The following is a 16,369-nucleotide window of genomic DNA, read 5'->3' as shown; positions in this document are numbered from 1 at the left end:
CATTATAAGATTAAGTAAAAAAAAGAAAATTTGAAAAAGGAAATAAAAACATTCATATAATTAATTCATTTTATTTTAAATGTGTACTTTCTAGCATGTAAAGCCTTGGCATAAAGATTTAATTAATATAATATGATTATATATGACTTAAAGCGAACAGATTTACGTATTTATTTTAGAAACATCGAAGCTTAAAGTTATAGAATTATCGGACTAAAATGTAATAAAATACATAAGGAAGAATTAATTACTATGACTATCACCTACAATATCATAGATATCCTAAAAAAATCCATTAACCACAACGAAAATGCAAATTAATCTCTAACATATTTTTGTTTTTAATTTTTTTTTTTTTTTTTCATTTAAAATTTTCTGAGCAAACATGAACGATCAAGTTCATTCTCCAAGTCAATCAAGATCAAGTCCATTTAAATTGGAAAAATTAAATCTATTAACAGTAATAGAACGTTTCTTATATTTTCAACCATCTTTTTATTGTTATATCTATGTCCATAATTTCATCATATTACGTAATAGTAATTATTAAGTAATAGTAATACGCATTAAATCACTTTATTTTGTTGCATCCATTAGCCTCGTCTCAATTTTTTATATAGATATCTCGCATTAGTCATTTACACAGTATCGATTGGCTGCGAAATTCAAACACGTTTGTGTATCTCAATCTTCGCGGTTTGGTTGTGATAGACGATATAATCGACAGGTTTACTCTACCGTAGACTATTCGTCCATTATATCCTTCCTACACTAGATCCTGCAGTTTCGCTCGTAATCACAGCTAAAATCTAAATTTCGCCATCGTAAGGATATTCATACTGAAATATTAATTTTTCAAGAGGGTATTATAAATCTGAAATTCTTTTTTTTAAATTGCATTGATGAAAATAGAAAATTCCGAATGGGTCGAATTTTTTTGTAAAATATCTAAGTATACAATTAGGGAGAAAGATGGAGAGGTACTGAATTGCTGCTAATTATAACATAATACGTTGTACATCTGAAATGTTCGATAAATTAATTTCTACTATCAAATTATTTAATCATCCCATTAATTATCAAAAATATAGAATATACGAATCGTAAATATGTTATAATAATATATAAAATATTAAATTAACAATATTAGCAAGTTAATAATTCGATAATCTTACGTAATACTATTTTTATTTGTTGTAATAATTAGTACTGCAACTTATAACTCAACAGACTAAAAATAAATATATTTATCTTAAAAAATATCATAAATCATCATTAATCCATTAAACTACATAAAATAATTATTCATCAATTAAAGAAAACTTTAAAATAATTAATAACAACATTTTTTTTTTTAATTTACAATAAAATTTCTATTATATCTCAACTATTTCATATTTGATTTGTGCATATTTATGGTTATTTATTTACAATAATATTATTATTGTAAATTTACATATTTATTTACAATAAAATTTCTATTATATCTCAACTATTTCATATTTGATTTGTACATATTTATGGTTATGCATGCGTATAAATACAATTAAATAAATCAAATAGATATTGCCTTCGTTAAACTTTTAGCACATCAAATAAATTGTTTTTTAATACAGTTACAATATTATATAGAATATCCATATAGAAATTAATAATTCAAGAAAAGAATGTTAAAATATTATAAGTACATAAATAATAAAATATAGCATGAATTATGAATTGGCTGCAAAATATCATTATATTTTGTTTTTTTAAATATTTTTAAATAAATATTAGAACGGTAGAAAAAATAATTCTTATTTTTTTCTTCTAAAATTATTTATTTGTCCTCATACCACTTAATTCATCAAAAGAAAAAATGTCTATACATGATTATATAGAATAAATGGAGAATAAAAACAAGAAAATAACAAAATTGGAAATTACGTCAAGGGAAGTTCCAATAATCGTAAATATAGACTTGAACTGAAAATATTATATTACGGCCTTTTACTTGATCGTGACGTTGTCAATCAATATTTCATGCGATCCATTCATTCACAGAAACTAATAATTATTGAATATTAATATCGTTTCTTTTTAAAATTTGATTAAAATTGCATTATATGAAAAAGTGATATAAAATGTATAAAATAAAAAATTAATCAATGTAAAATGATAATAGAAGAAACAATACTTATTTACTTTTCTACTTAAATAATTACAAAAAAAAAAAAAGAAGACGATTTTGTACAGGATTATCTATAAGCAGTCACACACTGTAGTTTAAAATACTATAAAATTATGGTAAAAGACTTGTATTTTAATTTTCAAATCAACAATCTTATTCTCATTTTTTAGAAGTATGTTGTAAAATATTGAAGGCCGAATATGAAACTTTAACAATCTGAAAATGTTAAAACTTCAAATAACAAGTATTTACTTTTAAAAATATTATATCTTATTAATAATTATATTAACATACATTTATAAATGATTCAGGAGTTAATCTGATAATACTCTTGCTAAATAAATAAATTGGTTGAGCAGTTTTCAACATTACGTATGCTAGCATCGTCTTTGATTCCTTTTGCAAAATACACCAATTCATGTTGAATATTGAATTTGAGACGTGTAAGCTCTTTTAATACAAAAAATTATTAAATTATTTTTAATAAAATTTAATCATTTACAAATAGTCAATTCACATTTTAACTTACATTGCTTGATATTTTGAAACCAAACCAACAGAATAAGAAATTTTGAGTAAATAGACAACAAAGAAATATGAATACCGCATTGAATTCACTACTGAATATATCTTGCATTGACAATAAATAAATATTCGTGCACATGGTTAAGATACTTGAGATCAATTGAATAAAAACTGTTTCGTAAAATGAATCATTTAATGCTTTTACTGCTCTGAACAAATTCATATCGAAAAATTTAATCAATTTTCATCAGCTTATGTTAATTATTATTATATATTCATCGTTTAATTATTAAAGCACTTACTTGCAAATCGAATGATGTTCTTTAATACATTCTTTAATATAATTTATTTCGTCGTGATATCCGAATGCTTGTATTTCAACAAGATTTGGTAATTTCAAAATCCGGTATTCCAGTATTTTTAAAAGGCAAGATATTCGTTGAATAAAATTAAATAATACACAGTCATAGCCAACCTGTACAAGGCATGTGCTACTATAACTAGATATTTGATGTACATAAGATAACCAAAAGCAAAGTGGAGTACTTCGATCGCACAATGCATAAGCGTCGATTACAAGTTGATAATCAGGATTTGGATTCATAATAGGTTTCGATGCATAACTAATGATGTTTACTATAACTGTGGATATACAGAAACGCGAGATATATCTAAAAATACATAATATATCTTTAAAATTTATTAATTATCTAATATATAAAATTCTTAGCATACACTGCCACACACACATATACGCATTATAGATATTCTCTCTCTCTCTCTCTCTCTCTCTCTCTCTCTCTCTCTCTCTCTTTTTTTTTTTAACAGAAGTGACTTTTAATTTTATAATTCATTTATTTATTATTGAATAATAAAACAAATCATAATGGCAATTATCAAATATTTACATTAATCCTTATAATAAACATATAGAAACAAAATAAACGATATTTTGATAATGATTACTTTTCTGCAGTTACGGATTTTTTGATAATCTTGGTTTCTTCAACATCGCGTAAAACTGTCCAAGGCACATCCATAAGAATTTGTAAAATATCAAGAATGTTTGAGCGTCTGAAGTATATATTACACACCTTACATAATCCATTGAAAATGGTTATTATAAGAAATAAGTTTTCGATTAAAAAGTAAATTGAATTTTCAGCATGTATGTTATGCAGTATTATAGTAATCATTAATAATAATACATTTGCTACGCAATATATTTCATAAATATCATAAATGACATTAAAGGGTTTTTTAAAAATTGTTGGCTTCCAATATCCAGATATTTTTAAAATCATAAACGATAATGGAAAGCCTCTGTCTTCTATACCAAAATCGTTAAATTTGTCACTTTTAATATTATTTTTAACATTCGTCATTTCTATTATGATATTTCTGTACAAAAGTATATAATATAAATATAATATTTACATATCATTCAAAATAAGCTGCTAGTGAGAGAAACATTTATATACTACGATAAATAAGAAAGTGACCAACATAAAACATGATACATTAAAATTCCCTCTATTGTCATCTTTGGCTAATAATTTTCTACTTGTCAGTTATAAATAATTCATACATTCACTACTTTGAAACGTTATGTAATATTATATAGAGTTTTTCTTTTTTAAAGTGTATACAAGTAGTATTACTATGGTTACAGAAGTAAAACGTACTAATAAATAAGAACATTTTGTAATTATTGAAGAATTTTGTTATAATGTGTAATAAAAATATTTTTAATACTATAGATAGACATTATTTGTATCAAATTCATGATTTATATTTTTTTTTTTTTTTTTTTTTTGCATGAAATACAATTTAATGGAAAATTAATATCCGATTTCAACAATTAATATTAATCCGACTAGCTTAAATAAAAGAGATCAAAATATAAAATAATATTAATATATAATTATTTTCAACTTAGCAATTATAAAGACAAAGGAAATAAATAGTTTCTATCTTATGATAGTATAATAAATTATATATTTACATTTTTTTTTAACATATACTCGAATAATAAGTGTGCTTATACTATCCTAGTTAAAATAAAAAGAAAAATTATTCTATAATTTTAAATTAGATAGTTTAAATTAAATATTTTATAAATTTACAAATTAAATTTTCATATCATCCATTATAAATTAAATCGCACGTAAATATGTTCGATTAAAAAATGTATTAAAAAATTAATTCGGTATTTTCCAAATAATAAATATATTTTTTATTTCATTGTTTTCGTTAATTTGCAACATATTTATACTTTTAGTATCATTTATATTATTAGTATCGGTATCACTTTACAGCCTACGTTATTCTTATTATTATTATTTATTATTCAATTAAAATATATTAACTTTTTTATTTACAAATACCTCGAGCTGTATACATCTTTTTATACGAATCCAAAAAGTATTAACAGTATATCAAAATTTCATTATGCACTATATTATTGATAATTGAATGGTCGAAAATAACTTTATTTGCTTTTTCAATATAAAATATTGCTATGCTATTTAATAACGAGTAACATGTGAAAAAAAAAATTACTTGCAGTTTTATTTAAAAGTGATAGTGAAAAGGTATGTGAGTATATAATATTTCAAAAGATTATATTAAATACAACTTTAATATATATATATAAATTACTTAATCTTTAAAAGCTTACTTTTTTTTTTAATTTATTCATTAATTTAACAAATTAAATATAGACAATAAATCTGGGTAATAAATCAAATAATTTAAAAATATCATCAATAGTTACAATTCTATATAAATTTCTTACTATATCTTAGTTACTAATAAAACATGTTAGTACAATGTTAAAAAAAAAATATATATATATATATAAATCTCGATGATAATACAATTGCCAAACATTATTTTATAAATTTGTACTATAAATAAATAAAGATTATATCATAAAATAATTGCTTATTTATCCATTCAAATAAGAAATTTAGAATTGGCTGAAAATATTATAATGGAATTTTGCTATAACAATCAAATGTTGAAAATAAAGTAATATATTATTATAATTAAATGTTATTAAAACAAATCGATTATTTTTGAACTGGAGGTACAATTTTTCTAAAGCATTTAGTACAATCGATCTAAATTAAAGTTTTTTTAAAAACAACTAATCAAGATATGACTGCAACGAATCTTCCAATCAAGTCGAATTTTGTTTGTTTATTTATTTATTTATTTTTTTTTGTTTATATTAGTTGATTAACATTTATATTAATAAATATTTTAACTTTAAACGTGAACTATTTATTTCTGTTTATAAAGGTAATATAAAAATGTCTAATTTACTATTTATGAATAATTTTATTGAGCAGCATTTCTTAAAATCATCTTAAAGATTTTTTGTTTAAGAATTCTTTGTAATTTAGATCCTAAGTAATGTTAAAAATAGTGTTGAATTATTTCGATTTTATAGAATACATTTTAAGTATTGTTGCTTATTTAAGTATAGTTAGTTGAATTTGGATAAAATTTTGTGACTTTCTTATACATATGATCAATTGTTGACTCCGTATAGCAATTTTTAATAAATATATTTTAATACCATTAAATGTCAAAATATTTTTATATTTTACATTATAAAGAATATATTCGGGTAATAATTGTTTCGTTCATTTTATCTTACTTTGTTTATAATGTTGTCATACACAAATTAATTTTCGTCAATAAATTGCATATTTCTGAATTAAATATTAAAGTTAATTAGGAGCTATTAACAAATGGCATATAAGGAATATATTATAAGGAAAAAGCCAAGAATGTATTCCATTTTATAACTTCAGTACTGCCAAAATTCGACTTGAACCAAATTATAATGAGAATTTAATAATTTTGTTGCTTGTCCATTATTACTTATATTATTATTAATATTGTATACTATTTATAAATGGATTAGATAAAAATCTAATAAAAAAGATAGTTTTTATTAATATGACTTATTATGTTTAATGACAATGCAGAGTGATAATTCTCAAGTCTTGTCGTACATATTGAAATCAGGGGTTCCTTATATAAATGTTAATTATAGAAAATAAAATTAAAAATTGACAAATAGAATGAGGTAAAATATATCAATCTATTAAATAATAGATGAAATTAAATTAAATAATAAATAATATTCATCTTTTATCAAGTAATACTACAAATATGTTATAATTATTAAGTATATATCTAACAACATTGTTTTACTAAATTTGCAGCTTGCTTGCTAATACAATATTAAATTAAAGATTTTCTGATTTAGAATGAAACTTACAGTTAAATAATAGATACTTTTATTAATATATATTCTTTGTAAATTGTAAATTCAAAGTTAAAAAAAAAAAAAACAAAAAAACAAAATTAATTTTTTGCTCTTGATTGCCTTCAATAAATTATTAAAAAGTATCGATTTCATTTTATTTATAGCGTATCTCGTATTTGCACTTTCAGTAGAATGTGATACTAATCTTATCACTCCATACAACTTCTTCACAGCTTACTAATATTTGCCATTAATAAAATGAAATGAAGCGATATATGAGCTGACAATTATATATTTAAACTAATGCATGTCGATGCAAAGCGATTAACTAATCTTTTAATTGATTGTGATTGATTTAACATTTTTCGCGACATCTATTACGTAATATTTTTTATATATAAAAAGATTTTATTTACTCTTTGCATAATTCAGAATTTCATAATTTGATTAACTATAAATAAATATTGACGTATTAATATTTTTTATCTCACGAGTTACGTAAGTTTTTCATAAAACATGTAAAATATTGTAAATAAAATCATAATCATGTCAATCGTAACAATCGTATCAATCGTAAATAATCATGTAAATAAAATCATTAACTTCATATGGTTACTCGACATCACAGTTGAAAATATATAAAATATATTAGTTCCAGTTAAAAATAGAAATTCATATTTATGTAATTTTGGAATAATCTCCTTATTGAAGTTCGGTGTCTTAGCTTTTACATAATTCAACTATACTCGCATGACGTAATTTGACAAAATAACTTTCATGCGTAGCAAAGGATGGTGCCGGTGACTTAGTCAAGATAGACAGTCGTTTTATCTTTTATCATTATTTATATTTGTCTTGGATATAATTCTCTTACTTCATTTTAAGATACAATTAATTCTGCATATAATGATATATGTTATTAAAAATGCATACATATATTCGTCTATCTTATATTATAATTATCAATATTTGTTTATATCTATATCAGATTATATTTTTAACACTATTTCATTATTTTTGTTATGATAAATACAATTACTTTGATTATTTAATTATTGTTTTGTATTAATATACATTCGCATCACTCGGGTCATATCCTGTCGATTATCATTAACTAATACTTATATGCTTGGCTCGTTGTCGTTAGCTTTTTTCAACTATTTTCTACTATCAAACTAGAAGATTTTCGTCTTATTTCATTTCTAAATTCTCTACGAAATTTTAACACTGGCCATTCTTCCGTTTGCATAAAGTATTTCTCAATTCAATGATAATTTGTATGTTTCATATTATAAAAATACTTGGGACTCTAATATTCCTGCATCTTAACTTTTTTTTTTTTTTTTTTACTTATTTTACTTATTTACTTATTATATATATACGTATGCGATACCTAACTCTTATTGTCGTTAAATTTTCCAATGCATTGAATTATTTAACATTAGATTAATACTCGACATATAACATACTATCTATCTGATTATTTGACGTTGTTTACCATTTGACAAATTAATTTATTAATTTCTTTATGTATTTTGCGATTACTTTTAAATTAATTCCTATCAACTACCTCGCACATAGTCTTTTCAGTTTCAATGAATATTGGCATAATATAACTTCATCATCAATACATATGTATAAGCTTGCACTATTTTATCTCGTGCTAATTAACTATATATGCCGTAGCGACACTTAAATATATTTATCGAATGATAAACCGCCGCTTTCACGAAAGTCATTTAATTATAACATAGAAAACGTGGAATGTATAGTCTCAGGAACCCGGGAACGGCATGCTAATTTATAATCAAATAGCAATTGTCCAAATAAGTGTAAAACAAATTGGAAAATCCATGAGGAAAGATACTTTGTTTTGTACATATGGTACTAATGCGATTATGCAAGCCTTCGCACGAGCATTCGACATGCAAGTGAAGACATTGAACACCTGTCACGGCTGTCAAAATTTGACATGTTGCTATATGTACAAAAATTCCACCATTACGCGTATTCGAGTTCGCCTCAACCTGATCCATCCATCGTGTATTCTATATTTCGATACTATACAAACAATATATTCCTCACTCATCACATTAGCACATTTCATATAAAAACTCAATACATTTTTATTGAATTTAACTGCTTTGTCGATATCTACAGAATTTTTTAAGATAATAGCGTCAACTACGAGATTTTACTCAATTGTTCTAAGATCATTCGACGTTGCATAATCTAAATTGAAAATTATTCTTTTACCTCGTTCATAACTAGTGTGATAAATTGACTGCTGATTGATTGAATTATTATTATTTACATTAGAATTGTAATACTTACTTTTGCGCACTTGCGCTGTCTGTGTCCTTTGTCATCTACAGCTTTCGAAAATAAATTTTTGGAAAATAAAAAATTGTACTATTTTTTAACTAAAATCAGTTTTTTAATTACTTATATTCAATTTCAATCTTTACCGAGCGTCTAACCGTTTGGATAAAATCGGTAATAGGATAAAACACGTTCGGTTACAATTTACAATTTACACTATTAAAAATAATTACCCATTTGATAAGGATAAGTGAATGAATGAAATGCATTTGGCCTCGGGGTAATACATAAAATGCCAGAGAAGTGTAGAATAAAGAGTGTTAATCATTTGGCTGCACAGCAATAGATTAACCATCAGCGAATTATTGATCGAGTGCACCGATCGAGTAAGACAAATTTATAAAAAATATAAATTTTACTTATATTTAGAGCTATCTAAGCGCATAATGAGTAAAATGGATTGGATCCTTCGGACAATTATGATTTCTCAAATTCAATGTCAAATGAAAAATCTTATTACATTTCTTTCTAATTTAACGTGCAGTTCGCATATGAATTTCACATATACTTCTTTTATAACTTTTTAAGGTATTTTTGTCTTTGTATTAATTATTGTATTTATTATTTATTATCGTTGCTTTTAATCCCGTAAATAGCTAAAAAAAAAAAAAAAAATTTTATATAATTATTGCAAAAACAATTAACTAACTTATAATATAGAAATTATTTATTATTTCTACCCCATTATGTTTTTAATTCTCTTTATTATGTTACTTGTAATTTTCATTTCCGCGTGGCTTGTTACGCCATTTCCCCATGTTGCATAATTCTTGCCCAGCCAGCCTTGTGACCATAACCTTAAAATTTATATTCAATGTGAATTGTCTCGGTCATTCTTATTTTTTTGCGTGTATGCATATTGAAGTCCGTCCGATAATATCTTTTTTTCCGATAATAACTTTTATTAGAATTTTAATGAAGTTATTAACATGAAATTAATTAAATAATATTCATCGTTATTTAATAAAATTTAATTGATATTGCTATTACTCTTTTATAAATAAGTGCGATATTATTAACGGTAATTTATTAAAGTTACACGGTGCATTAATGCATTTGCATTTTATATAATCAACAAAGTTAGTTAAAATGAAAGTATTTATCTTGTTAATAGCTATTTTAGGCATTCCATTTCATTAAGCGAAATGATTGCTTTTGTTATCACTTCGTATTGTGTCATTAATTAATAATTTATTTACATTATATGGTTGTATCGCTCGTTTTTTAAATAATATTAAAATTAACAACTTTATCACATAATGATTATTTTATTTATTAATATTTCATTTAAATATATTATACAAAATAATTGATTTGTTTATTATAAAATGGAACATTCACAATTATTTAAGAGAATAAATGATGAAGAGAATAATATATTATATGATTGTTTCCGTTCACCTTTATTTAATAATAAGTAATTATGAATAATTAATTGGCCTTTATAAAATATTATTATTCCTGAGTTAGTTTTAACACTTTATTGTTCTTTAAGGGACATTCGACATTAATTTTGCCTATCTTGCCAATCAAAGAAAGTAATTACTTTCTTCTTAATTATTATTTTATCGTCATATAATTTTTATGAAGAGCATCATTGTAATTAATGACAGCGCAATAGTATTTTCTTATAAACTGAACAATAATTCGACATTGGATACAGATGTGCAAATTTTGCTTGAAGAGAGAGACTTATTGGACTCCTTAAGAAGGCTGATTGGTATATGACAATCTCCAAACTCTTTTTCCCTTTTACGTTAAAAGAGTTAGCAGATTCTTTATATTTGACCTAATACCTCTATAATCACTTAATCACTTGTCGGAGATATTAATTGGCGCAGAGATGTAGTTATTTACCGATAACCCCATACTCTTATTCTATCATTGTTGCATATCAGTTCAATCCAAATAAACATTCGATCCAACAAGTTATTATCATTCTCAAAATTATATATATATATATATATATATAGTATATTTTTTATCATTTACTAAACTGCATTAAAACATTCCAAAATATAAACTATGCTATTGTTGCAAATAATGAAAATATATGTAATATTATAATATATAATATTACACGAAATATTTAAGAGACAAATTATATTTTTAAATAATTTTTACCGTGCATATTTAAAAACTTGTCACTAGAGGTTTTACCAATTCTAAGATGAGCGTGAAGATTTAAAAACTTAATAAATATATAAATAAATAATAAATTTTTATTCTAGTTAAAAATTGCATGAATATTCGGCGTAACATGAAAATTAATAACAAAAGTACATTTCACAAAAAGTATTTAATAGCTTAATTTGATAGGGTTATATAATTGGGAACTAAATTTTGACAAAAAATATATTTTACAGTAATCTAATCGTAGGATTGAAATAACGTATTTAAAGAAATAAAAATTATAATTATATTAATTTTCCACCGTTTGTTCTTTATTATAATTATATTATTTTCTATTAATTATTGTCAATGTTAGTGCACCGATGAAATAATCATTACAATTAAAGCAGATATTATGTAATACTTCCAGTTTTACTATTATTGTAATGTTGACCTCCTCTCATTTTATAGATTAATCGGTAAAGTTTATATCATTGAACAAAAATTTTCATCGTAGTGTTATAGTCTACTATTCTTTTATTCTGTTATTGAAAGTATCTAAATAAATAAAAATCCTAAAATATTAATAATTATAATAATAATAATAACAACAACAACGACAACGACGACGACGACGACGACAACGACAACAACGACAACAACGACAAGGACAACAACAACAACAACGACAACAATAAACAATATTTTAGAAGGAACAATTATTGTAAATTATAATATATTTTACTCTTAATTATAACAATTTAGGCATTACTAAAAAATGATTTGTGACCAAATATTAATCAGCTAATAATACATTTGTCAATGTGCATACAAATGAATTTTCATAATAATAATTATTTTAAATTAAAATTATATCTTGAGAAAATTCTTACAATACTAAATATATATATACATTAATCATATAAATCAAATACCATTAGATATATACTCACTGCAGACAACAAATATATTTATTATTACGAATGACGAATTATAATATGACTCAGTAAAAACTAGATATTACTTTCAATTTGTACTTAATTACGTAATCGTTTAAAAATACAACTATTTAAAAAATCATTTATATGCATATATATGAAATATATATTTTCTATCGATCGTGTTTTAATATTAATAATACAAAATACTAATCATAAACTTTGAATAAAACTTTTTCAAAATTCAAAAACAAGACTAAAAATTATTAAAATTAATTTTTATCATAATATATATTATTCAAATATTATTGATTCAAATTTATTTTGAATTGTAGTTAATCTAAAATAATTGATAAAGATTAAAAAATATCTATAGGACTATATCAATTACAAGTATCTTACAATTCTTCCGATACAATTCTTATAAACAAATTTGATAAATCATAATACATTGTGTATGATTAGACTCTGAATTATTAATAAATGAGCATATGCAATTTTATAATAATATAAATTCATTTACTACTCATTCATAAATAATGATAGTTTTAAGCACTAAATGCGCAGTGCCAATTATAAAATGAAATAGAGGGGGAACGGTAGCTTTGAACAAGAAGTAGAAAATCACATCATAACAGTTGATTTGCAAACGCAATAGTGAATTGTACGAATATATTTTTTCACGTTTATGAAAATTTAAAATGGAGATTTTCACATTAAGTTTATTGCTTATCGTGTGTTATTCATTATATTATTATTTCAATAAGCAACTGCGATTCTTTCACGATAAAAATCTTCCATATAAAAGTGGTTGGCCTTTGTTTGGTAATTTTTTCTATGCGTTTTTACGACGAAAACACATGCTGGACATTATCGAAGAAATATATAAAGTCAATAGTGAAGCAAAATATATTGGCGGATTTAATTTTACGAAACCCGTATTCGTAATACGTGATTTGGATCTTATTAAAAACATCACGATAAAAAATTTTGACCACTTTCAAGATCATAGGACATTCTTTGACGCTAATACAGATAAAATTATGGGCGGCAATGTTTTCAATTTGAAGGGCGACGTATGGCGAGAAAGTAGAAATTTACTCTCTCCAGTATTTACGTCGAAAAAAATGAAGGCTATGTTTGAGCTGATGGTCGACTGTGGAGAACGTTTTGTGAATTATCTCGAAAAACAATCCGAAGAAAGTAGAAAAATAGTCGATACGAAGAATTTGTTTACAAAGTTCACAAATGACGTAATAGCAACATGTGCTTTTGGGATAACAGTAGATTCATTGAAGAATCCTGAAAATGATTTTTACGTTCTTGGTAGGAAAGTAACGAATTTTGAAGGACAGCAAATGCTTAAATTCCTTATAGCTGGAGCATTTCCAAAATTAATAAAATGGTTGAAAATAAAATTCGTTGACGATAAAACGAGAATATTTTTTGAAAACATCGTTAGCACAACAATAGCACTAAGAGATGCAAAAGGTATTAGCCGGCCAGATATGCTGCAGCATCTAATTGACTCGAGAAATAAAGATTACAAACATTTTACATTGGACATGACGTATATAACGGCTCAGTTATTTATTTTCTTTTTTGGCGGATTTGAAACGACTTCGTCGCAGATGTGCATCATAGCCCATGAACTAGCAATTAACCCTGATATTCAAAAGAGGTTACAGAATGAAATCGATAAGGTTTTGGAAGAAACTAATGGACGTCCAACATACGAGGCCATTACTGAAATGGCATATCTCGATGCTATTTTCAATGAGTCATTAAGATTGCATACGCAAGGTGGTATTATCGACAGAGTGTGCACAAAAGCTTTTGAGCTACCCCCGGCTCTGCCAGATTCTAAGCCATTTTCCATGCAACCCGGGATGAATATTTGGATCCCAGCAAGTGCAATACATCGCGATCCAAATTATTATGAGAATCCAACGAAATTCGATCCCGATAGATATTTCCAAAAGAAAGTCTCGATCAACGATGTTTTTAATTTGGGATTTGGAATTGGACCACGAAGTTGCATTGGCAATCGATTTGCGTTATTAGAAACGAAAATTCTTATATTCTCTTTGCTATCTAAATTTAATTTGAAGCCGAACGCGAAAACTTGTAGTCCGTTTAAATATAGTGCCGTAGTATTTAACATAAAGCCAGTCGGAGGATATACTTTATCGATTGAATGTCGAAATAAATAAATTTCTAATTCATTCAATTTATAATGACACATTTTACACACACTTGGTATTCGTATATTTATTTTACAAATACTTTTATATTAAAGCTACAAACGTAATTATAAAATTCTCACTAATAGCAAATTAAAAATTAGAAAATATCGTTTAAGAATTGTATAGCTTAGTAATAATAAATTATTTCGTAGTGATTTAATAGCATTGAAATTAAATATAAAGAATCATTATATTTGTAAACGTTCAAAATTGTTTACTTAATGTAATCAGTAATAAATAGAAAAACTATCTATATAGATTTTACATTTTATTTCACCTGTCTAATTACTATATTCATTTGCATTAATAATCACTTATCAAAACATTATTGAAGATAAGCTTAAAATTAATAATGAATATGATATTAATATAATTTTGGTATCATATCGTTAATTTGAAAAATAAATAATATATGTAATTTATATGTAAATAAATAATGTAAATTAATTCTTGTATATAATTTAGTTGTTGTTAATTAATATGAATATAATAATAGATGTTTTTATTTAAATTCCTTAATTTGTATAAAACCCTTTTATTATAAAAATTTTATGTACATAATTAAAATTAATTTATAGTTTTAATTAATTATATAAAATTAATATGCATGTGAATGGACATAAGATATTAATCTTTTAAAAAAATGATTTGTCGTGTAACAGGAATTTTTTAGATAATTATAAAGATCGATAAATTAGATATATATATATATAATTATTATAAGGATTAAAATCATTATTTGTATTCAATTAAATCACGCATTCTGTCGATCGAGATATAGATCATTGCTGTCATATATTTTTATCATATCATCAGACTTACGGATCCGACTGTTGTAGCAGTTAGATTAAAATAAATTTATTACACAATTTTATTACGAATGAGCATCGTTCGATACTTTTATATATCCATTTAATAGCAACCAACAAATCAAAGATATTTGTAGAAAAAAACTTTTTACAACACTCGGTAAAACATAAGAAAAATGATGAACATATTTCAGTATCGAGTTATTAATTTTTCATTATGCTTTCTTGAAGTTTTAAATAACCTTTAATTATACTCTTATTACAAGAATTTTTATAGAAACTATAAAAATTTTATTATCCCTTCAATTCTTAATAGGTGATTGATTTTTCCATAATGTAAAATATTTATCTTTATAATAAGAAATTTTGCTTTAAATAAAGTACATAACGAACTCCACAGAGTATACATTAAACTTGTAACAATCAAAATTTAAATACATATTATTATTATTATTATTATTATTATTATTATTATAATCATAGTAATTAAAATACTTACTGAATCTAAATATTGTATTTTGTAAATACTTTTTATTTACGAAAAAATATAGCCATAATTATATCCTATATTGACTTCTAAATATATATTTAATCTGCAATCAATTGTCATTTAAATTTTTTACTCTTAACAAATTAAGACCATACAATGGTTATTTAATTGCGTATTCAAGCTCTTGAAGTTTTATTTCACATCGACTATATCGACGTATAATACAAAGGCAGTGAATTTTATTAACGTAAATGGAAATATAAAAACGTCAATTACTTAAATATTCTACTATTCTGTGAAGATGTTTACATTTATTATTAGACATATTCGAAATCTACCACAACGTAAGATATTATTAAAATTTGAATCGATTGATAATTAATTCATAATATTCATAATTCAGTCGATATTC

General features: G+C 23.9%; 2 protein-coding genes across 2 annotated transcripts; one reads left to right on the top strand and one right to left on the bottom strand.

Annotated features, from left to right (window-relative positions):
- Positions 1–2,344: 2,344 nt before the first annotated feature.
- Positions 2,345–3,936, bottom strand: LOC105364438 (putative odorant receptor 59c; the record flags this gene model as incomplete). Its single annotated transcript, XM_011502354.1, has 5 exons — positions 2,345–2,386; positions 2,465–2,620; positions 2,700–2,904; positions 2,998–3,366; positions 3,875–3,936. Coding segments are annotated over 5 exons (834 nt in total), but the record flags the coding sequence as incomplete, so codon positions are not given.
- A 9,136-nt stretch (positions 3,937–13,072) lies between these two features.
- LOC105368184 (cytochrome P450 9e2-like) lies at positions 13,073–14,728 on the top strand. The gene has a single exon (XM_011507141.1). It carries the CDS (start codon positions 13,114–13,116, stop codon positions 14,623–14,625), a length of 1,512 nt encoding a protein of 503 aa, XP_011505443.1. The 5' UTR covers positions 13,073–13,113; the 3' UTR covers positions 14,626–14,728.
- The last annotated feature ends 1,641 nt before the right edge of the window (positions 14,729–16,369 follow it).

The sequence above is a fragment of the Ceratosolen solmsi genome, unplaced genomic scaffold (genome assembly GCF_000503995.2).
Source record: "Ceratosolen solmsi marchali unplaced genomic scaffold, CerSol_1.0 scaffold10, whole genome shotgun sequence".
Taxonomy (NCBI): domain Eukaryota; kingdom Metazoa; phylum Arthropoda; class Insecta; order Hymenoptera; family Agaonidae; genus Ceratosolen; species Ceratosolen solmsi.
Note: the sequence above shows the minus strand (reverse complement) of the source record. Positions and strands in the feature narration are given on the sequence as shown.